This window comes from Pantherophis guttatus, chromosome 1, assembly GCF_059756535.1.
Source record: "Pantherophis guttatus breed Tessera chromosome 1, ASM5975653v1, whole genome shotgun sequence".
Lineage (NCBI taxonomy): Eukaryota > Metazoa > Chordata > Lepidosauria > Squamata > Colubridae > Pantherophis > Pantherophis guttatus.
The window spans coordinates 166,704,279-166,729,725 of NC_142063.1; the positions used below are offsets into that span (position 1 = coordinate 166,704,279).

At 38.7% G+C, this 25,447-nt stretch overlaps 1 protein-coding gene and 1 long non-coding RNA gene across 3 annotated transcripts in view; one reads left to right on the forward strand and one right to left on the reverse strand.

Moving 5' to 3' along the window:
- STK17B (serine/threonine kinase 17b) overlaps window positions 1-10,516 on the reverse strand; it is a 35,467-nt gene extending 24,951 nt beyond the window's left edge. Inside the window, exons 1-2 of one of the 2 annotated variants that reach the window (XM_034429817.3) lie at window positions 10,166-10,516; window positions 5,346-5,510 (exon numbers count right to left, since the gene is read on the reverse strand). In XM_034429817.3, coding sequence (XP_034285708.2) covers window positions 5,346-5,467 — 122 coding nt within the window. In that variant the 5' untranslated portion in view covers window positions 5,468-5,510; window positions 10,166-10,516. The remainder of the gene's footprint in view (window positions 1-5,345; window positions 5,511-10,165) is intronic. The other variant, XM_034429830.3, reaches the window with a different exon arrangement.
- Window positions 10,517-10,656: 140 nt separating this feature from the next.
- LOC148116612 (uncharacterized) lies at window positions 10,657-13,149 on the forward strand. The gene is made up of 2 exons (XR_015733694.1): window positions 10,657-10,725; window positions 12,462-13,149. It is a non-coding gene; the product is annotated as an uncharacterized LOC148116612 (long non-coding RNA).
- Window positions 13,150-25,447: the final 12,298 nt, after the last annotated feature.

The window sequence follows — 25,447 nt, forward strand, 5'->3', positions numbered from 1 at the left end:
TAGAGGCTTCTTTGAGTGAGGGTAACTTCCCGACCGCCTTGAAGGAGGCGGTGGTGAGGCCCCTCCTCAAGAAGCCAGCCTTGGATCCAGCTGTTTTAAGTCATTTTCATCCAGTCTCCAACCTCCGCTTTTTAGCAAAGGTTGTCGAGAATGTGGTGGCATGTCAGCTCCCGTTGGTCCTGGATGAAGCGGATTACCTTGACCCGTACCAATCGGGTTTCAGGCCCGGGTACAGCACGGAGACGGCATTGGTCACGCTGGTGGATGATCTCTGGAGGGCCCGGAACAGAGGTTATTCCTCTGTTCTGGTCCTTTTAGTGGCATTTGATACCGTCGACCACGGTATCCTGCTGCGTTGTCTCGAGGGGTTGGGAGTGGGGGACACTGTTTTACGGTGGTTCTCCTCCTACCTCTCGGGTCGAACGCAAGCGGTGTTGACAGGGGGGCAGAGATCGACCTCGAGGCCCCTCACTTGTGGAGTGCCCCAGGGATCGGTTCTCTCACCCCTCCTGTTCAACATCTATATGAAGCCGCTAGGGGAGACCATCCGTAGTTTTGGGGTGAGGTATCATCAGTATGCTGATGATACTCAGCTCTTTATTTCCACCCCGAACCAACCCAGCGATGCCCTTGACGTGATGGCCCGGTGCCTGGAAGTTGTACGGGTCTGGATGGGTAGAAATAGACTGCAACTCAACCCGGCCAAGACCGAGTGGCTGTGGGTACCGACATCTCGGTTCAGGGGAGAGGTGCCATCGCTGACTATAGGGGGTGAAGTTTTGCCCCCTGTAGACAGGGTGCACAACTTGGGCATCCTCCTGGATTCACAGTTGAGCTTAGAAGATCATATAATGACCGTGACCAGGGGGGCATTCACCCAGATATGTCTGGTGCACCAGTTGCGTCCCTACTTGGACCCAGATGCCCTACGCACAATTACTCATGCGCTGGTCACCTCACCGATTGACTACTGCAACGCTCTCTACATGGGACTGCCCTTGAGGACCACTCGGAGGCTTCAGCTGGTGCAAAATGCAGCTGCACGGGTTGTGATGGCAGAACCCCAATACTCCCATTACACCCTTCCTGCGCGGCTTGCATTGGTTGCCGGTTGCCCTCCGGGTGAGATTCAAGGTGCTGGTGATGACCTATAAAACCCTATATGGCTTAGGTCCAGGATATTTGGCGGACCACCTACAGCCAGCAACGATATCCCATCGCCCGGTTCGCGCCCATAGAGAGGCCCTGCTCAGGGTGCCGTCGGCTAGACTGTACCGGCTGGCAGCCCCCAGGGATAGAGCCTTCTCGGTGGGTGCGCCCACCCTCTGGAATCAACTTCCCTTGGAGCTTCGATTAGCGCCTGACCTTCGCACCTTCCATCGTGAATTAAAAACTTGGCTTTTTAAATCGCTTGACCTGGTCTGATGGGGGGTTTTAAGGGTTAAATTTTAATTTTTTTAGATTTTAGATTTTATTTTGTATTGTGGCTTGTGTTTTTATTATTGTGAGCTGCCCTGAGTCCATTGGGAGATAGGGCGGCATATAAGCCGAATAAAATAAGTAAGTAAGTACCCAACTGCAGGATCCTATTCTCCCATTGGAATCATTTCAACTACCCAGGAGAAATTATTAGTTAATATGTGAAACTATTAGTGAAGTTAAATGCCACACATAGAACAGTACACACTCTGCTAGAGAGAAGTTCTCTGCTCCAGCACAAGTCTGAAAGCTTGGACAGCAAAACCTCTGGTCCTGGTGACCAACCCAGATTGGATCCTGAAACTATTTAGTATGCATCATTTTAGTCAGATGAGGCGGGGCTTCAGGATCCAATTATCTACAAATAACAAGAAGCAGGAGGAAGAGGAGGTAGTAACAGGACTAGGCAGGAGGTAGCAGAAGTCAACAAATTTGGATATGGTTTAATAGCTTGGTTCCACATTTTTCTATCTGGCTATATTCCTTTAGTCTCCAAAGCAAGCTGAGGGGCTATTTATTTATTTATTTACTTAATCAATTAATCTGTGGCTATGTGTACATAATCCATTTAGGGACAAAAAAATTAGCTTCTGAAGCAGTTGCAGTATATGAACCTTTAACTACTTTAACTATTTAAAAGCAAATGCCTTGTAATCTGTTTCTCTGCACTTATCCCTCCAAAATGTTTGTATATCTCACATTTCTATTTATTGTCACTGATAATACCTCTTGATTATAACTCTTATAGCTAGACATTTTAAAGTTTCTCACCTAATGTTCAGGCACACCAACAACTTTTTCTTTGTTCAGAAGCTGTTCTGCAAATATTTTGATAAAATAACACACTCTATAATCTTGCCCAACCTTAGCAAGTCTAATTTATTCAATTCAATAGCCCCGCAATAGTGGCAAATATCAAACACCCTGCCCTACAGAAGGGCCAGGACACACTGCAGCACCACACACTAAGAAAACACTAAGAAAAGCGGAAGAGAAATGGCTGCTCGACATCTTTCTCCATAATGGATAATCAAAAAACTTCATATTCCAACACACACCACCCAAACCACAACACACCACCCAGCCAACCACCACACAAAAACTAATGCTATCATATAGAAAAAGGATGTTGGAAATGGCAGCCAGAATCCTTCAACTCCTAGGAATAGCAATAGTCGACAAAACAACAACTACACTCTGACAGGAATTATCCAGAACCAAAGAAGAAAAGAATATAAGAATGAAATAAACAACGTACTGTAATCTACAAAATCAACTGTAACCATTGCAACCAATTTTACGTGGGACAAATATCATGTCAATTAAAAACACTGGCTGGCAGTCAAATGCCACAATCCCAAATCCTTAATCTCTACCCACACTGACATCAAACAGCACCAGTTTGATTGGAGCAACAAAAATCATCGGCCATGCTACACCTGCCCCACTCGTGAATTCATCGAAGCCTGGCACTCCACAAGCAATTCCATCAACACATTGACCTATAACCAGCCTACAAACCCCTCAGAATCCAAATCAACCACACAGCCAACCAGACAGCACCCACCCTCAACCAACCCACACAACACCCCCACCAATTCACCTCCCAATGACCCTGACCTGATGTAACCTATTACAAGGCTCTTACTGATTCACACCTGACCCATCACATGACCCTCACTTGATACACTCACACCTGAAACCCTTATAAACAGAAGAACACTGACACTGACATTTCCTAAACTCCACTAAAGATGTTACCTAGCCTGGTAACGTTTGGAAACCAACCCACAAGCTTGGAGAACAAACCTTGCCCCGCAATGTTTATTTTGATCACAAAAAAATTAAATTAATCATGTTCAATTTTTTTCATTTTCAAAATCATTTTTCTCAAAACGAAATATGTACCACTAAAGACTAGGCCAAACCTGTCTACTTTTTTTCCTATTAAGAACAAATAGGATTACTTTTTGCTATAGCTATAGTGCTAATTAAAAGAATTATAAAAACACATTGTTTTATGAATGTTCATTAACACATTCCCAGAAGAGAAAGTCCATGCTAATTATTTATTTTACAGTAATTGACCTGGAAGTCTAGGCTGACTTTAAAAATATCTCAAAGCTGTGTTGCTGTATGGTAGTTTCCAGGAGCTCCATTCAACTTAAATAAATTTTTATAGATAGTAAAGAAAGAATCTATGAATGGTAAAATATTTTTGAATTCATTTAGAGTAGTGGTCCCCAACCTTTGCAGCTTGGTGGCCCAGCTGGGTGGGGAGAGGGGAACTGGGATGCATGAGCAGCGGGTCAGCACACACATGTGTGCGCGCAGTTCGACTTGTGTGAGTGGTAGGCCAGTGTGCATGCGTGAGTAGCTCAATTTGGGCAAGCTGAGCTACACACGGGGACGCTGGCCTACCCCTCACACAGCCTGGTTGCCAATAGGTTACGGCCCAGTGGTGGGCCATTGCCCAGAGGTTGGGAATCCTTGATTTAGAGTACAGATAATCCTTGATTTATAACCATCTGTTTAGTGATTGTTTGAAATCATGACAGTGCTGAAAAAAGTGACTTATGACCAGTTCTCACAATTACAACCGTCAGTTTCCCTGTGGTCATGTGATCAAAATTTGGGCACTTGTCAACTGGCATATATTTATGTTTGCAATGGCCTGGGGGCCGTGAGATTGCCATTTGCAACTTTCCCAGCTGGCCTCTGACAAGCAAAGTCAATGTGGGAGACCGGATTCAGTTCATGATCATGTGAACCACTTAACAACCATGGCCAAAATGTGAAAACCAGGTGAAACTCACTTAACAACCACCTCACTTAGCAATATAACTTCCAGTCCCAATTGTGGTTGTAAGTCGAGGACTACCTTTATTTCCTAAAATATAAAAATTAAGCCATTAGTTAGGTTCTAACGTCACTGAAAACTATACAGCCTTTGTATTTTTCATGAATATGACTATTACTAATTCCCACAATAGAATTATATGTGTTGAACAATCCTATGAGGAAGGAACTGTAGAGTTCTTGCAATATTGATTTCCTCTTCTCATTTCTCTTCTTGGCAACAGAATAGGCTGCCCAGACACAGAACATGGTTTTTCTTTCATTAGTTCTAGTTTTAAAATTATCTAGCAATTCTAACTGGAAGAAAGCATGTTACTACTCTTAAGAGTTTTAAAGTTCATTGGTGGATCCACTAGCTATTCAATGTTCATGGGAACCTAGGAATAAAGAAGGGTAACTTTCTTAGTTTATGACAAGCTCTGCAAACTCTTGGAAGCTTCAGACTTTTTCCTACTGCTTCGAAAAATCTTCGAAGACCAACATAAACTAAGATAGTGATCTTTATCTGCTCCCCAAATCCTTACGCATACTGAAGAAACAATGTGGCCTCTTTTCCTTTCCAATATTGTGGGAAACACCTAGGTAATTATTTTTAATCTGATCACAGAAACAATTATTTCTCATGTCATATTTCGTATATCAAAATGTTTCACAAGCTCTTCTATGGGGCCCCACCTGCAACTTACTTTAACAGAGCAAGATCAGTGCTATATGCAAGGTTCAGAAAAACTGTAGTTTTTGAAAAAGCTGAAACTGAAACTAAGCACACACATTAGCGGTTAGCCTGTTCTAAAACAGGTGACCAAACTGTTGTAGTAAACTTCAATGGAGAGCTTATCTAGACCCTATTCTCTTGATATGGACTGAATTTACTCTTTTCTTTATTAACTAGTTTGAATCATCTGAAAAAGGTGCAATAACAAGCTTTTTACTACAGTTATGCACCAATACAACAGAAGTTAAAGCAAGATCAATTTGGAAAAAAAATCCCTGAGATATATACTTACCTTCCCAATTCCTTGGGTTCAACTTCATAGAAATGGTGAAAATTATCTGCCTTTATCTGTGTCTGAGGAGATATAAGCAACAAGCCCGGGATGTTTTTGTTCTCTGATTTTCTCCTAGACATACTTAATGCATGGGGTCTCTCCAAGGTCCGTATTGATTTTCACCTGTTTAAAGAAAGTTGTATTTAAATAAAAGTGTCCCATAGTTCTCATGTGTTTCCATTCTGCCATTAGTCTTTATTATATTAGTTAAAACTCCTATGGACTCACTTGAAAAAAGCTCCTGCCTTTTAACATTTTTTCAGATTTGAGAAGAAACTCTTTTAGTATAAAAATTCCAACAGATTTATATAAATTTATATAAATCAATCAAGCTCAATTTTTAAATGATATAAATAATTCATTTTTAAATAATTAATAAATGTTGAATAATTGTTCTAAAGCAAACAAAGTAGCTGTAAAACCAAGCAAAACTGACCCAGAATGTGATGTGATAAACACAAAGTTTTTCTGTTATTTTTACAATTATTTCATGAATGAATTTATGACACTTGGCATTCATAAGATTGACAGCTGTTTTCAAAACAGAGAATATCTTCTTTGTCCCAACCAGAATTATGTGTTTTAGCATCAACAAGCAGTTGTCCCTCCAAATCCTGCAAATCTGCTATGGAGGAAAAAGGTTTATCTTTAAAAAGACTGCCAGAGAAAAAGAGCAAAAAGTTTTGTGCCAAGGTTGGAAGAAGGTTGGAATCTCTTCAATCACTGAGAAAAAGGAAAACATCTACAAGAAGCTGGGAAAAAGGCCAGAAAAAGAGCCAGAAAAAGCAAGGGGACTTTAGCTTCAGGCATCAGGTCATCCTAAGGAATAGGAAACTAGTTGAGCTAGAAAAATTGCATAAGGTTACTTTTTTTATTTTAACAGGGTGTGTGTTTAAACGTGATTTTCTGTCTCTGTTATTACTGTCTCTACAAGCTCATTTCTCAAATAGTTTATTCAAATTTACATCAGTTGCTTTTATACTGGTAGCAGATCTATCATTGTCTGATCTACTCAATGTGGACCTTCTACTGGCTTGCATGATTATTTTTCATACTGTCTTTTTAACAATTCTCTATTTCAACTCCTTTTGAACTGAATGCTTTGCATACATCTACTTAAAAAGGATTTGTTACATTCCATTTTCTCCCTTTTTAAAATAAACTAAATGTTATTCTATTTATCTCTTGTCAAGTTGGTCAATCTTCTCACAAAGGTAAGGGGGCTGATTTCCCTAGTAACACCCTAAGTGCTACAGAGCAAGAAAGGGGCACAACAGTATTTATTTTCATTTTATCATTTTTCCTCATTTACATCTCAATAAAGCACAAGGGCTATGAAAGTCCTTTTCACTCTCACACCAGAGTTAGGGGGAAGTGTGTCACACCTTGAAGGCTAGGTGGAGGCAGCAGCAGTTAGGTGCAGACCAAGGCAGGAGGTGGAGCTAGAGTATGTAATTCCAGAGACCCATGGGAGCTGAGATGTAAGACTTCCAATGTTTCATCCTTCAGGCTCAAGAACACCAAATTTACAAGAACATTAAACTGGGAAGCTTTAAAATTATAATGAACTTTTCCATACCTTTGTCATAGATACTTAAAAGAATTTGGAAAGTAGGGGGGAAAAGTCACTGAAAAAAGCATACAGCATGTTAAAACTGTGTGCTTTTCTAGTTAAATATGACAAATCATATAAATCATTGGCCAAATTATTTGTGACATCAGAACATTTTACGTTCAGATCTAAATTTCTAGAAAAATCATAATTTCAAGCAGTCTGAAATAATTAGTATGAAAGTTTTATTGTAACAAGAATTACTGTATATATAAAGTGTTCTTGCCAAAGAAGTCTATTATGGCTTCCATATGGAAGTGTTGCTTCAGTAAACTCTCATTATCTTTAAGATGGATGGGACCAAAAGATGTGTATCATTTTTCTCCAAAAAAAAGCCTGTTGAAACAATTCTGAGGAGGTATAATTGGCAAGATAATTAGGTCTTACAATTAGCACTAGTTATTAGCAATACTATTACATTAATTCGTAATTCTATAACACATTAGACAATAGGAGTAACATCAAATTATTTAAAATGTGTAATGCTAATAGACTAGGAAGAGTTTAAAATGGATCTCTCAAATTACTGTTGTGAGCTACTCTAATTCAAGAATACATGTCTACTCTCTTACAAAGCATTTCTGTACACAATACGCATATTTTCTATCATTACAGTTAATTACAGATATAGCAAAACTGAGGCAAATCTTACAGAGCCAGCCTTGTAAATTTGCTGCTCATGCATTCTACCAAGATAATAATCAGGCCTAGATAGGTGGCAGCAGTCAGTCAAATTTTATTGATCTCAAAAAACTAGTCAGGGCCTATGCAGAAGCTATATGGAAGACTATCAGATAAGCCCAGGACTGTAGGCTAGACTCGGAAATTAAAAAAAAAAAAAGCTTCAACAGCAGTGAAAAACCACTTCCATTACCAAATGGCAAACCACTTCCTTACTATTACTTATTGTCAAGAAAATTATATGGACATGTCCATGAACTCACCAGAAATCAAACTTGACTTATAGGAAATGTTACTTTAACTATAATAGTTTAGCAGGACAACACATTTACTGTAAGGACTTCCAGAAAAAACCACTGACTTTTTTTAAACCTTGTACCTTATGACTCATACTTTACGACATAGCCTCAGTTACATTCTCAGGTATACATCTTAAGTGAAAAATAATCATTTAGGAATCTAAACATTCAAAGGAGTAGGAGAGTTTATTTAGCTAAAATAATTCCATAATAACAAAATTAGAGCTAGTGTTTAAAATCCAATTGTACAGATGTGAAAATGTAACCTACTAACAGCTAGTTTTAAAGAAGCATGTTGAACAGAGATGAAATATTTATTCCCATTTTACATGTATAGCTTAAATGACTTGCATGTTTTATGCAGTAAATTATCTTTTGGAAATCACATATTTTGATCAAGATAACACTTTCTCTTAAAGCCAAACAACTGAAAATGTGTTGAGATCATTCAGAGGTAAATGGTCCCTAAACTTCTCAGAATTCTATTTAATTAGTTCTTTCCAAAGGTGAGCCCTAAAACTATCTTAGCCCAAATTTAATTTTTACAGACATTTAATCTTCAAGCTGAGCCAAAACGTATTAAGTCACAATCAAGCTCAACTAACTTCAAAAGGCAATGTTCTCCAGTTAGCTTGCTTGGAATGACACAGATTCTTAATAGTTCAAATCTGATGAATTTACAAATATTTTCCCATATCTTTAAGTATTATCTATGAACGAATGTTTCCACAATAAAAAAACAAACAAACTGAAATTGTGATTGGAACACATTGCTTCCCAGTGACATGCATAGAAACATATTACATTTAACAAAATGTCAAAGTGAACAGGATGGAAGCTATACTGTTTGACTTTCATTGTAAAAATTCATATATGCTTTGTATTAAGTTTTGTTGTTAGGACATCATTTATTCAAGGTTAAAGATATAACATTAGCATGAAACAGAGCCAAGAAATAGCAAAAATAAATCTAAAATTTCATTTTTGTAATGTTAACTATACATTCTGTGAATTTACAAACACTTGTTTAAAAAAATTGAAGCATCATAAATAACTATTTAAAAGGCAACAGTTTCCACAGAAATCTGCCACTAATGTCATTAGCAGCATCTCATTAATGCTGCTTCAGCTGTTGTGGGGTCCTTAACAAAGATCCTCTTAATACTTGCTACTTTTTCCCAGCTTCTATCATTTGCCCTCCCCTTCTAGTGAAAAATGTTGCTTTATCTTTTTCTTGTGATAACAAGAAAAGAAGTGACAATGAAGGAATGCTGGTTCAACAGGTGCTCCCAAACAATAGCCCTGAAAGAGGTGCATCAAAATGTGGTGGCTACATGGAGGTTTTTCTAATTCAGACAAGGTTGAGCTTCTCAGTATAAATTATACAGAGCACGGAAATATAAAAGTACCTTGAATAAAATATAAAATCCCAAAGACTATATGCTGTGGAGAATGCTATTCAGACTAATGCAGTTATTGTCTAAACTACAGAAAACGATCTTTAAATTAATACGATTATCAATCTTTAAAGTAACTCTAAGCGAATTTTGAATTATAGAAAGAAACGTTTCATATCTGTCATGTGGAGATTGAGCTAACTGGACAGTGCAAAGAGAAGGGGAAGACAGGAAGCCAAACGTGTTGGACCACAATTATGATGATCTCCGGCCAGTGTTGCCGCTGATCTTGACAACTGCAAGAGACGGGACAGATCAACTCCAAGGTTGTATTGCAACACGTGCAAGCAAAACTCCGAAAGTTTAGACAAATGGAAAAAGAAACACCAACTGACACTTTATATAAGGCAGAAGACGTACCCAAAACCAACGACGTCCTAAAACGAACTTGCCTGTCTGGGGCTCCTACAAAGCAGAAAGCGGCTGCTTCCAACCCCAAGACTAGTCACCACTAGTCACCACTTCTCTCTGGGCGAGTGACACACATCCATACACACCATTTTTTAAAAAGAAATATTATTCATCGAGGTCGCTCGCACACGCCAGCGCGTCCTCCCATAATTAACTTCGAGAGAAATCATTTTGTGGGCTTCTAGGGCGTGAGACCCAAGACATGAGACCTCTTGAAACAAGGTGGACACCCACCCGCCCCCTTCAAGTCACGACCCGCTCTTACAAATACGAAATGGAGAGGAAAATAAAAGCTCTCCGAGAACCCAGAAACCGTACCGCGCCCGAGCCAGCATTCAGGGCTTGTCTTCGCTTGCAAATCCGGCCAACGTGCTGTCTCCGCTCCCTTCTAAAGCCTCGGGTTTTCCCTCCGGAGGAGCGCAGCAGTCGCTCGCAACCGCATCCGCGAGACAGCCTCCAACTCGGCGCACGAGGCGTTCCGCAGGTTGTCTTTCTCGGCGGCAGCGGCGGCGGCGGCGGCCTTAGCTCGGTCGCTCGCGCCCGGACCCGCGCTCGCTCTCGTCACCTCCACGGTTGGCGTTTGAAAAGCGCAAAGCCGGTTTCTGAGGAGGGGGGGGGGGGCTGTTCCACAGCGAGCTGTTGGTCCCGCCTCCGGATCTCTCCCGAACCAATGAAAACCGGGTTGTCCGACTCAGCCGGCTCCCCCTCCCGGCTGTTCTCAGGTCGCTTTTTCCTTTGAGTGGCAAGAATGCGTGCAAATCGCTTACCCGAATGCCGCGAATGGGCGGGCGGGAAACAAGGGGCGGGCCGAAGAGGGGAGGTACGCAATGGTCTACCCGAGCGAAGACGGTTAGTCTTGGATAGGCGAGGTCATTGAGGTAATTAGGTGGCCTTGTTGTTCAGCTCTAAATGGGAAGTCGGCCCTTTTTTTTCCGTGCTCGGAGGCACGCCTGCCATCCTCCGAGTCAGATGCACCTTTGAGATTGAGACTTAAATTTAGGGGCAGAGTGCAATACATATGGTATGTCCTGGGAGAAAATAAAAATGACACACTTGACAACTATAAATAAAAAAGCTAGTATCATAAGGCAATTCTTGCCTTCCATAAACCATCGTTAACAGCTGTTGTCCTCATGGCGTCTACTGTGGAGATGACGTCACCTGGAAGGCAAATGCCACTTGTAAAAGGTCCCGAATATCAAATTAGGTAATAGGTAATGAAAAAAGCAAAATGGGAAGTTGAATATAAGGAACTGTAAGCCTTCCCGCCGCCATTTCACTTACTTATGTTTTTAGGCCGACGAAGGGGACATTCCTGAAAAGTCCCTTTGGAGGACAAAGTGAATGATGAAATAGATGAGAAGACTGAAAACTCCACTGGACTGAATTACCCATTCTGCCATATGCAATGAGAGGGGAGAGCATTGCTTATAAGAGTATAAGAGTAACTTATTTTAAAAAATAAGTTTAAAGTAACCAATTATGAGTAACCAATTTTTTTTTTAAAAAATGATCTTTGAAGAAATGAGATGGGACATAGGAAGTCTGCAGCTAAAGGAAACCTGCATGTTAAGGCGGATGTGGCTGTGGTCTGGATATGACGCACTCTCTAAACCATCCACATCTCTTTTTAGCCAGTTTATTCTTTTTTTCTACATGCACCCTGTAATCCAGGTTCATAGAAGGGCTTCCACAAGTTCTACAGCTGTTAAGTGATTTTACATATAGGGTTGCATCCTGTGATGCACAGATAGACCTTGTGAAAAGGATACAGACAAAATCCTATACCCCCATTCTACCTGCTAATCAAGCAGGATGGCCATCTGCTGTGTTTTGAAAGAAGTAAAATACTCCAGTAGAACTAGTTAACTGCACGCACCATCTCTGAAAATCAAGAACCTCTAAAAAAGTATTTGTTTTAAAATTGAAAAATATCTCTACCTTTGTTTTTTCAAAGTTTGTACCTTGTTAATTTTCAGTGGTCCAGTTTTGCTTCTAAACTAATGAACATTCAGTTATCCAAATACAATTTGCAAACTTATCCTAATGTTGTAACAAAAGTGTTCCAAATTGGGACTTATGATTTATGAATTTCTTTATATAAAACATTTATATCATATACATTTCAGCCAAAAAGGCTCCTAGTATGGTTTACAGATAAATAACAACCGCAAAAGATGACTTTTATCTTCAGATCAAAAATAAAGAAAGAATATCCCAAAACCAATTCTGAAGACTACAAATACTTGAAAATAGCCCAAGTACTTTTAGATTATATGTGGAGAAAATTCAATTCCAAACACAGTTAACTTCCCAAAGCCTGGTGTTAACTTTGATTCCCCTCTGTGAGTCATATTCTATTACTTCTTTTCCATCTCTCTGAGCTACTTTGGAGTTTTATCCTTTTTGATATATTACTATTAAAATTGTATTTTTGCCAACTATGGACTTCCTTTTGGAAAATTCTGTTCTTATTTAAATAGATTCAGAGAAGAAAAGACAGAGAACTGACATAACAACTGCTACAGAAAACTGACATAAAAAGCTATAATGTGCCCTATTTTACATCCACCCATTCAACGCTTCATATTTACTCTATATCTTTTCATTACAGCAAAAGATTAGGATCAACCTTCTTCACAGTCTAGAAACAAGCTACAAACTGTAGAATCTCAGGCTTCTGTCCATGCCTGCAAAATCAAGGAATTTAATGTGGTGCCCAAAGGCTACTCCCACAGAGCCTACTATGCTTTGTGAAGTGAAGAACTTTTATCCATTGCTTACAGATGAATGCTTACACATCAGTACCACCCATGGCTAGATACGTATCACTATGATTAAGTCATTATCCAGCAGCAGTGTTTTCAAATTCTTCAGCTTCACAAAATTCTTTAGGAGATCCCAGAGTTGACCAAGGAGTCAGCGCCAGTGGCCAAATAGTAGCCAGTTTCAGATAAGAGAATCCTAGTAATGGGACCAGAGTGTCCAGGGACATTTGTTACATTAGTCTGTTCCTTTAAATCCGAAATCGTAATCAGGGAGTCCAACATTCTTGTCTCCAAAATAACCCCGTTAGGGTGAAACGCAGCACAGAAGAGAGCACAGCAATCAGTTTCATCTTGGTGAGAATGTGGCCAGAGAAATGTCAGAGAAAGCCCAATACTGGTCATCAGAAGAACTCAGAAGATTATTGTCAGTTGCATGAAGATTCAGTCCTGTAACAGCACTTTCATAGGCTCACACACCCAATACAGAAACAAGCAAATTATTTGTTCTTTTCATTAAACATGTTAACTTCAAAATATTTCTGCATTAGAAAAATAATTGACAGATTGCATGTGTCTGAATTTAATATTTTAGGATTGCCACTTCAATTAACATTGAAATTGTACATTGGACAAATTTTAGTGTGCAATTAATTACATGATTAGTTAAAAATAAAACTTATCTTGTTCAATAAGTTTTATTTCCAGGAAATAACTCATAGAGTTGCTGGCTTGATTAATAACATTTATATGTAAATAGTTTTGATTGATGTGTTTTTATTCAGAATGGGCACATGTTTATATGAAATAAAAATGGAAGTGCATTCTCTAGGTTAGAGTCTGCCACATTTACATTTAAAATAAAATTAGAAGTACATTTCAATTCTTTAAAAGGTTTAAATCAATTAATCTAGGTAATTAATAGACCAAAATACTGGAGGCCTAGTTATTTTATTTAAATTATTTTAAGTGTACCATAATTAGGACCATATCCACCCTTGCATTTTACACACCTTACGTAGCTTGAAATTTTAGCTCTTCAAAAATAGGTCAGTAAAATTAATAATTGAATTCTGAATTCCACTGCTCTATAAAAACTATTTTTCTATCTGGTCTGGATATAGGACTTATTCAGCCCCTTCATTTTTATCTTTAAAGCTCTAACTAAAAAATTGGTTCTATCCCCACTTGCTTGATGTACCTTAAAATTTTCAGAAGCCTTTCTTAGAGTAGCATCTTTCAAAGGAACTTTAACAGCAACTTCTTACAGTAGTGATGCCTGAAAACCTTGGCTGGTACTTATTCTTTTTTGCAGTGACAGATAAAAAAAAATATTTAGGCAGCTGTTCAAATTTCACTTAAGATTTTCAATTTGTTTATATAACTTGTTCTATGTTTCCTTTCTTTTTAACTGTCCAGAAGAAATTGTTAATCCATTGACATATCAGTTTTCAATACGTTTTAGACATATTAAAATATTTAGCAGATCTTGAACTAAATTCAGCATTATGTAATAAGCACATAGCAAGCGGTTTTTGTGGAATGTTTATGATTACAGAAACCATCACATTTTACACTGCAGTTCTATCTTAAATGACCTTCACTTTAAATTCTGTTGACGGCAAATATGTTTTTCACTATCTCTGTCTAGAATCTTCAGATGGATCCACCCACAGAGTTAGTTACACATTTCTGACAAGGTGAACCTACGCACCTGTTTAATTGTAATTATAATTCCATGTCATTTTGCCAAACAAAGCAAAAGAACTTCAACACCTATAACAGCTTCACCAGATTAGGATTCAGAATACGTTCGGCACGAAATGAAAAGAAAAGCGTTCCGAGCATACCAAATATACAAGATGAAAATTAAAAGATGGCTCCATTTAAGATGTTTTGCATTCTTATGAGATATAGTTTCAGAATGCAGGAGGACATCAGTTATGTGCCTCCTTGGTGTACTATGTCTCCTCTATAGAGCCTTGTGGAGCCAGAAATGTTCCTTGCTGTGATCTTCTAAAAGCCAAACATACCAAGAAGTTGAGAGACCAGGCAATTTTAATTGGAATCTCAAAGACTTCAAGATTAAAATAAGAGGAAGATGGAACTGCTACAATAGAAAGATAAGGGTAATGGCTAGACAAGGTCATAAATCTTCATGAGATATATGCTATTATTTACCACCATTTCACATAATTGTTGAATATTTATTATACTTTTCCCTTTTTCAGTACAGTACAGTGGCATTTACATAACTTTAAAGTACTGAAAATAGAAAAGATAATAGCAATAGCATTTAGACTTACATACTGTTTCACGGGGCTTTACAGCCCTCTCTAAGCAGTTTACAGAGTCAGCATATCGCCCCCAACAATTTGGGTCCTCATTTTACCCACCTCGGAAGGATGGAAGGCTGAGTCAACCTAGAGCCTGGTGAGATTTGAGTTGCCAAATTGCAGGCAGCCAGCAGTCAGCAGAAGTAACCTGCACTTCTGCACTCTAACCATTGCGCCATCATTGCTCCTAATAAAATAAGATACTCTTATCAAAATGATATACAATTTAGGATATCAATATTACAACCATTAAAATTACAGGGTTTTCCCATTCAAACGAGTATAATATCATATTTTTGTGCTCCCCCAATCATGAGTTTTGAACCAAAAACAGCCTTCCTTGTGATTGATAGAAAAGCATAATTCTAGATGACTTTCACATAGCATATGATAACATTCTGTTATATCTAACCACTTGATGTAAATGGGATTTCAGTTGGTTCAGCAGGAAAGTACTATATCTGTGTTAAAACCATGATTGGTAGACAAAGAGCTCCAGATTAAGCCTCCAGCACTTCTTTGCGGTATACATATGTGAACCCCTATATTCAGAGCCAAGCCAGGATATTTTGATAACTGAAATGAAAGATGCACCCACAGTAAATACTATACATGGCTTTTTAACAATTTCTTCCCATAAACATCACTACTTTAGTCGCGAAGATGCTTTCTGAACTGGCTGTTGTTTGCTAAACTTTGATTTGTACTTTATTGTTAACTTCATGTGTTAAGTTTAAATGACTGGTCAATTGGTAGGTACTTTGATCTTACATATAGAAGTAGGCTTGGAGAAGTTTTAAAATAAATAAATTAATATTTAAATAGTGAAAGATTGCCATCCATATGCATGAAAAAAAGACTGTGCCCAGAACTTTTCTGTTATCCGTAGCATGTTTATAGAATTTTTTTTTTCATTTTGTTTATGGTCTTAATATTTGTTTAGCAAATTTATATAACTGCCCATCTCACTAAAGTGACCCTGGGCAGCACACAATAAACACAGAACAATTAAAAATAAAACTTTAGATTAAGCAATCTAAACAATGATTAAACAATTAAAATATAAAAATAAGTAAAACCATTGGAGAGTGCCTTCAAGATCTTACATACGATACAGTATAGATTTTTTTGTGGGCTCCCGCTTCCATGGATCTGATAAAACCTGCTGATAAAACTACAAAACTACATAATAAGAGCGCTCTTTGTAATTTGTCAGTGGTTTAATACACACACACACACACTGAAGTAGCAAGAAGACACTGTTCTTATATATAATACATTTGCATAAATTATAAAGTACACGAAGCACAAACTAAATATGTTCATATATTCATCAGTACTTTTAGAAAAAGTTATATACCAGAGTGGCAGCTGATCATTTTTTCTATCTAGTTATTTTGCCATCTTTAAACTTAATATGCTTAGTTTGCATATCAAGCTAATCTAAGAGCCATACTTATTCTCTTTAAAAAGCCTAAGAACAGCCATACTGATTCAAAGAAAAACACCATCTAGTCCAGCATTTGGTTCCCATAGTGACCCTCCAGACATGCAACAGGATATGCATTCATTCATTTACATGCTGAAGCAGCAGCAGGAAAGCTCCACGGAGTATCACTACTGGAAGAGAGGTAGCTATGGCTAATAAATCTCTACAAATACCCTTCCAGTATTTCTGTCCTAAGCGAATGCTGTAAGTTCTTTAACACTAGATCCTAGCTGCTGGAGTTCAGCCTCTGATTGGCTGATCCAGATCTTCGTTTAGGGACATTTTGTTTTCCAGCCAGGGATCCTGTACCCATTCTGCAGACAGACCCGATCTAACAAAATCATGATTGCTATATATCCATGAAGGCGAACCTATGGCACGCATGCCGGAAATTGCATGCAGAGCCATTTCTTCCGGCACACCAGCTGTTGCCCGTTGCGCTTCCGGGTTCCAGCTGGTCTTTGCACACATGGGAGCACCTGAAACCGGAAGAGCAGCTCCCTGGCGTGCATGCACGGACCGGGAAACTGAGCTTCTGGTTTCAGGTGCACACCAGAAACCGGAAGACCAGGTGATAAACGCACATGTGCATGCCAGAAACCAGAAGCTCAGCTTCCGAGCACGCACATGCATACCAGAGAACTGCTCTTCTAGTTTTCGGCACTCCCCCCCACCCGCACGCTCTCATGTCAGCACTCAGTGCCAAAAGGTTTCACCAAAACTGCTATATATTATTGCCAGTAATGGGTTGCTGACTGCATATCTGTCAAATGTCTTCATTCCACCATTGATTACACAAGGAATCACCCAAAATTCTCCTTAGACATCTCATCTGACTCCCAGCTTTTATAGGTCCTGAGCAAGCAGTGTCCATGATATTATTCACTACAATGAATACTCAGCTTCATTTTTGAACTGATGTTTTTCTTTCTCAGACATGCTACCCCTTTTGCTGGTGAAGGCTACCTGATCACTGCCAGTTTGTTCAATAGTAGGAATAGATGTCCACACAATATCTATACTGTATTGTATGTAAGATCTTGATGCAAAGATCAAGGAGGATGGATATTGAACTCATCCAGCTGCTCAATTGATTTATTAAGGACCAGGTTAATTTGTGTTCCATCGGACATAGCCTTGATCATTTTTGTACCTATCCATAGTATCAGCCTCTCTACTTTTTTGTTTATGGTATCTAATGGCACCTGTGTCTTCAGTCCTGACTCCTCCATGAAAAGATACCAGTGCATGTTGCGTTTGTGAAGTACAGCTCATCCACCTGACACTGAATTCCTATACATTTAGTCAAGCACTTCTCCATTACCCAATCCATCATCATACTAAACAGCAATGATAATAATAAACATTCTTGTCTTGTCTCACTCCTATTTTAACTGTGATGGAACTGGTTTGTCACCATGCTCTTTCACCCTGCAAGGATGAAAAGTAAAATTTGGTATACCCAGTAAAGGTGCATAACAGACAGCATAACTTGGACAAATGTTACTAGGTACACCTTTACAATAGCTTTTCACACAAAGCCCTGGTGGATGATGTTGAAAACACTCTTGAAATCAATGAAGTGTAATAATTTGCTTTCCACATCATGTATACTCCTCAAATGCTTGCATGACAGTGAAAATCTGGTCCACGCAGCATGGCCTAGTCTAAAACAATATTGTTCTTCCTGGGTGGGGGATTCTTTGTTGGCTGTAGGCAGACCTTGTGATAGTTTTGTGTCTTGTCACATTTTTAAAAACAGTTTCCAGTCAAGCACAACCTGTTCCTCTTTCCATGCCATTGAGAATAAATAAATATAATGTACCACTACATTATTGAAGCCCTTCTGTCTTCAATCTCTCTGTCATAATTTGATCAGGTCCTTCAGCTTTGCTGGTTTTAGCTTGTTTAACAACTAAAGCAATCTTAAAGAGTCACACTGGATAATCTAGTGTTTGATGCAGTGCTGTGGATGGATCACAATTTAAATGTAAAATAAAGTCCTGTTTCCAGCATTGTAACACTCAGCTGTCATTTTAGCAACTTGCCATGTTACATCAATGGATAGTCCTATTGAGTTGCCTATGCTTGACAGTGTTTTCATGGTTGAAAAGTGTGTCCATTGGTTACCATGCCTAACTGTGATCTCCATCTTTGCAGCTGTGCCATTCCCCAAAGGTCTCTTCCACTTTTCATCTTTTTGCAGATTTGTTTTGTCAGTTCTTTTTTGCCTTTTGTTGCATTTGCAAGCTTAGTCATCCATCTTATATCAAATCAATGCTGTCATCCCTCATCTATTTGTGGCGCCATCTTTTCTCTCTGTGAGTGCAAATCATTTTTGTCACCACATTAATGGGGTTTCTGACTTCAGACTGCTGCTCTTCTATATTTTTACTTGACTTCTTCCTATCAGGTCACAATTTATCAATCTATGCCAGGGGTGTCAAACTCAAGGCCCGGGGGCTGGATCTGGCATGCAAGGTACTTAGATCTGGCCCACGAGGGCACTCTGGAAACAGTGAAGAACCAGCCTGCGGTGCTTCTGCCAGTGAAAACGGAGCTCAGGAGGGCCGCATGAGCTCCGTTTTCACTGGCAGAGGGTTGCAGGAGGCTGTTGCAGCCGAAAACAGAGCTTGGGAGCGTGTTTTTTCTGGCAAAGTGCTTGGACCATCACAGGTATCCCTGACACAAGTGATGTCAAGCTGGCCATGGCCCCCTGGGCCATGCCCACCCCAGCCCCCGGACATCAGATACAACCCTGATGCAGCCCTCAATGAAATTGAGTTTGACACCCCTGATCTATGCATTTAGATTTCTTGCCAAGATTAAGAGGCCTTTTTCGAGGGCTTCATTTATAATAGATCAACCGTTATCATCCCCTAAATGATATAAAATTTATTAATACATAACCATGGCAATATATTGGCAGATACCCCAGCATTGATGGAAAGTATACAATTGGATCTTTTGTTGAAGCCTTGACAGCAACCAGAATGTTACACAGGTTTGATCTACTGGATGCCAATAAAAATTTTGCAACAATGAAGAATACTGTTTAACTCCACTCTTTAACTCCATTCAGAACATCTTAAGTGCCACTCAAGTGGGGAAATTCAAGCAATCAAATTGTTGAAATACAACACACAGCTGTTTAAAGTGAGCTGTGATTGCTTGGATCTGGCAAGTAGATTTATGAGAGGGGGAGGGAGAGAGAGAGAGCTGCATCTGCTACATTTTTAATAAGATAAACTGTTGAAATATCATAATGACAATATCAGCTTCTACTATTTCTGCTTAGGCTCCTGTCTAAAGTTAAATTGATGCATTTATAGAATATTTATTGAGTTAGATATCAACAAACATAAAATATTTCTTGTGAAAAGTATATTTTAACAAATAAAAATGAGAAAAATGACAGTTTCAAATTTTAGCAAAAATCTTTAGTATCTAGCAAATAATTTTGATTTTACAGATTCCTTGAGAGGGTCTTAGAGCACCCTTTCAGAAACCTGTCCTAGTATATCATGGTTTGACAGGGAATTCTGAGGGATGAGGTGAAATGAGAACCTAGAATGACTCTGGAGAAAGACAAAAAATGAAATTAGCCGAGCACAGGTAAAAGCCTTCATTAGGATTTATTTTGTGGCTATCGGAAACCTATCTCTCTTATGATGTCTGCAAAGACTGGCTAATAGCCCTGTTTTAGGTAACCAAGTCTCTTCTGGGTGTGGAGGAGCTGGGAGATCACATGCAGGACCACTGTGAGGAATTATTGTTAGTATCTGTTAAACAAAGTCCTTCGACTTCTCTCAGAGTTGGACTTTGGCTGGGCAGGTCCTTTGAAAAAGTCTTAGTCATTTCTTTTCATCCTCTCTTCTACAGTTGGATCCATAACAGAAGTTTCCTTGATAGTTAGAATATTGTTGATTACATCCAGTGGTGGGATTCAGCCACTTCGAGCCGGTTCAGGTGAACAGGTTGTTAAATTGCTGGCTGGTCCTGCTCCTTCCAGAAATCCCCATGCGCCCCGTTTTGGCTCCCAGGTAAGTGCAGGGAGGCCTACTAAGCCCAAAACAGTGTGTGTGGGGTGCAGCACAGCCCCCCTCCCCCCATGGCCCGTTTTTGCTCCCAGGAGGCAGCAGGGAGGCCTACTAGGCCCAAAAATTATTTGAATCCCGCCACTGTTTACATCCAATGAAATAAAGAGCACTTTCCCAGGTAGTTACATGCTGAGCTTCTTCTCTGGACCTCTTACCTTGTACCATGTAAATACCTTGGAGATATATTTAATGATGCAGTATACTTATAAAAAAGAGCCAGTTTGTGTAGTGCTTAAGGCATCAGGCTATAATCTGAGACATTGTGAGTTCTAGTCCTGCCTTAGGCAGAAAGCCAGCTTGGGCTAGTCATTTTGGTCACAGCCCTAGGTCTTCTGAAAAAAAAAAATCCCTTCCAGCTATCTTATTTTGCTAAAAAAAAACTTGCAAAGAAAATTTCAGGGACTTGTCCAAGCAGTCTCCAACAAATGGACATACCAGTAACTGAACCAAAGGAAAAAAACCTTATTAAAAAGCAAGCAAAGAAAACTGTCATGGGTTCTTTTTTTAAACCACACCCAATTGAACTGATCCCTACTCAAGAGAGATGCAAAAGCACTGGACTTAGGACAGGTGGTTTCGGTTTGAAGAGGTGTTTTATTTTATAAAAGCAAACATATAAACATGTTATGTGAATGCTTACTATACAGTTCTCTATTCATTTGCTACCTGTGTGCTATTACTATGACAATTACTATACACTATTACTCTTCAGTTACTATATGACAGCATCTATATTACATAGCCTTACTATTCAATATATTATACTCTATTACTATTACCTGCTATTCTATTACAGTTACCTATATAATGTACTCTATAACATTGCTAGTATGTATCATGTCTTTCTAAAGCTGCCTTAAGTTCCCCCTTGAGATTTTTTTTCCTGTTACCAGCCAATATGTAGATCTCTTGCACTATTTTTATACTGTGCTTTGTCTTATTGGGCTGCTAGATTTCTTTTCCTCTCTTTTGTATGGTCCACTACTGAAGGAAAAAGACCTCCTTTTGATTGGTCTGAGCTTTGTGCTGGTGGCTACAGAGTTCCAGAATGGGCATCTCTTCCCTTCTCCTTCCCTCTCCTCCCACACTTGTGTCAAGGTTGCATCTTTATTGACAACTCTGCCTTGGGAGAGGCTGCACTGGGGAAAAGACTCAAAAGTGGAGGAAAAGAAAGCACCACATAGTAGGGCAATTTTTTCAAACTGCCTGCTCTTCCACCATACAGTAAAATAAATGGTGTTTCATTGCAGCCCAAGTGTGTGAAGAGCCAATAATACATTCCTTTGCTTTACTGTCACCTTTAGAAGTCCATTACCTTCTCTGATTATGAGTGCAGATGATATCTCTCTGTGTGTTTGTCATAATCCTCATGCAACAGTGCCGAACACTTTATCCACCTTATTTCCATTTTGTAAATATTATGAATATGATAAATATCCATAATATTTTAAATATTATGAAAAATGATCAAGTGAAGCACAGACTGCAGTGATTATATTAAATGATGATTAGATAAATTAATGGAGGGTAGGTCTATCAACAAAGCTTTTAGAAACAAAGTTCAGAGAGACATTTTTCCTTTGTATATAACAGTTGCTAGAAACAGAAAAAAATAACTTTTCCACTGCTTAAAAACTTTTGAGGAACATTCAGAATGTGGAACCTGTGACTCTTCAGATTCTGTAGAGAATTACTGTAGGGAATTATTGGCTAGCATGAACAATGGTGAGGAATGCTGGGAGATTTAATTAGCAACAAGTTTAAATTGATTGTAAATAGTTTGATTTTTTGTAACAGAGTTGTTGAAGTCTGGAATATCTTACCTGATTCAATTGTTTCAGCTATAACTTTCACAGTTTTAATTCTAATTTAACTTCTGTGGAATCCTATATTTAAGAGATTCCTAAGAGAGAGTGCTTAAGTGCACTAACGTGCCTGTTATTCCTGTCACATTTTAGTTTTTTTCATTTTGTTCATTCAAATTTGTAATTTTTATTTGATGAATAAACAAACAAACATCTGAAGGACCAGATTCACATCTATGATTTTTTTTTCTATGGAGATAGCCCACTACCCTGAGGATTGGATAGTACAGCGGTCCCCAATCTTTATGGCTTGGCAGCTCGGGGGGGGGGAGAGGGGAACTGGCTCACATAAGTAGTGGCCCTCCTCTCGGGAAAGTCGAGCTGCACACGAGCACACCAGCCTGCTTCTCACGCAAGTTGAACTGCACACACACACACATGCTGGCCCACCACTCACATGGCCCAGTTCCGAACAGACCACGGCCTGCTAGTGGGCCAGGTAATGATTGCATCCACTAACATCCACTGTTAGTTTTTTCTTTAATAAATAGCTAATCAGAGTCCTACTTAGCCCCTTTCTGCAGTTTTTCCCACTGCTTTTAAAATAGCTCCCATTAGCAGCAATGAGTTCTTTTGTACTATCATGCATAATAGATGCAAAAAGACTCTGTTTTAGCCTGATAGGTCCAACATGTTATAATCCAGATAAGGATCTTTCCCACATCTTCCCAACAAAGGAAAAATATGCCCTTTTCCATGTATTTAAATCACTTCATTAGGCTTGGGTTTGGCACTTTTTTTTTTCCATGGCTGTTTCCTGCATGTTTGAAGGCCTGTTTTATGCACTTGCTGTTTATAATATTTATAAAAATACTATAAATAGGCCTGTATAACTTGTGGTCTGTCAGATCTACCATAATCCATTTGTTTACCAAGCCTCTGTGTACCATGAACCACTTTAGATTTGATAAGTCACACATTATGCTAATTTGTAGCTGGTTTCTGCACTTGGGAATTTGGTGTTTTGTTCTGGAGCATCCTTTGCAAAGTATCAGAGTCAAACTTCTTATTTGCTAAACTCGAGAATTTGAAAACCAGATACTTGTAATATAGTCAATTTTCATTCAAGTGCTATCTGATGATTGTTCATTATAAATGTTTTGTTATGTTATTGTTGTAGTTTAAGGACTGAGGACAATCTCTGTATATTTCATATTCATGTTATTGTCACTAGACTAGACGGTACTCCATCTCTTGATATCTTCAAATAGATCCAAATATTGAGAACCTAATTTAAAGCTACCTGTTAACTGAGTTATATCTTTCAGCATACAGATACCGAAATATTTAATATAAACTAAAAGATATTTAACTCAGTTACCTGTAATAATAAGGTGATCAATCGTCCGCCTTTAGGGAGGACAATCCTTCTTTTGTAAGTTCTGTCCTCTCTCGAAAAGTGTCCTCCTACATGTCCTCCTTTTCGATATTTGAAGACTAATCTGTAAATCTCCGTATTTGATTGATGCCGATCCGATCCGTTGCGTGTGATGTGACGTACTTGTATGATGATTCGTCAAGGCTCGGTACAGTGCGGCAAGACGCAATTATGAGACGCATGCGCTCCGCACAGGAGAATTATTTTGAGAGAGTGTGCCGCACACAAGAGAGCGCCACGCACAAGTGGCTTTGTTTACTTCTTACCGAAACACAACATGGCACACACACATGCATTAGACTCATTGTTGCAATGAATAAAATGTTTCTTTTATTTACAATATTATTTTTCTTCAATTTATTTGTGTCCTCCTTCTCATTGTAAAAAAGTTGGTCACTTTAATAATAAAAATAAAATATATAGAAAGGTTTCTTTAGATATGGATAGATAGGAGTCATTAAACCTTATTCTTTTTAGTAAAATGAATGCTTTTAAAATGAGTATCATTCCCAGATTAATTTCTATGCAGAGAGGAATACTTATTGAAGTATCTGGAAAATATTTTTTAAAATTTTTAAAAAACTTTTTGTTTAAAAATTTTAATGGGGTTTCTTTATTCCAAGAATATCCTTATGGAAAATGCAATTATCAATTAGTGAGGAAGGATTCATTTTTTTGAATCTGGAGCAATATCATCAAGTTTATCTGCTGTCCTGTAATAAATACTACAAGTCAACAATTGGTATTAGTTTTTTTTGATTTGGGCAACTTTGGAATACATATGTCTGGCATCTTTTGCTGGGTGGATAATAAAGTTCTAAATACAGTAGGTCTCTAGTATCTTTGGAATCAATTACATTAATTAGAAAGCTGTGGCATGTAATATCTTTTTTAAAAAGTATCAATCCTTTTTCCCATTCTAAATTCATTTTATGCAGAACTGCAACATTAAAAATTAGGGAAAAGATAGTGATATATATATAAATTTAATAAAATGAAATGAAAATGAAAATGAAAAATATGGAAAATTTGACTTTGGACCAAATGATAGATAAGGATGAATTTCAAATATATACAATACTAAGAGACAAATATATATCGGATGTAACTCAGTGGCAATATTTACAGCTACAGTATCTGTTAGCAACCATTGTTTGGGCCAGCAGCATTTTCAGCTTCTGAGACACCCAAGATATTACAGATGCCCAAGGGATGGACTTACCCTATTATCTGGGAGCTGATTGATCCTGCTGGACCTGAGGAAGTAGACAGGATCCTCAAGGCTGTTAGTGCAACTACTTGCTTATTAGATCCCTATTCTTCCTGGTTATTGAAAGGTTCCAGGACGGTGAATTCCGGGAGGATGCATGAAGTGATTAATGCATCACTACAGGAGGGAGGGTGTTCCCGACAACTTTTAAAGAGGCTGTGGTTCTCCACATTCTTAAGAAGCCATCATTAGATCTCACCATACAAGACATTTTTCATCAAATTTCCCACCTTCCCTTTCTAGGGAAGGATACGGGGAAAGTAGTTGTGTTGCAGCTCCAGAGGAACTTGGATGAAAGAGATTATCTAGACCCCTTTCAGTCAGGTTTCAGGCCTGGTCATTGGAACGGGATCGACATTGATTGCGCTTGTTGATGATCATTGGTAAAACTGGGATT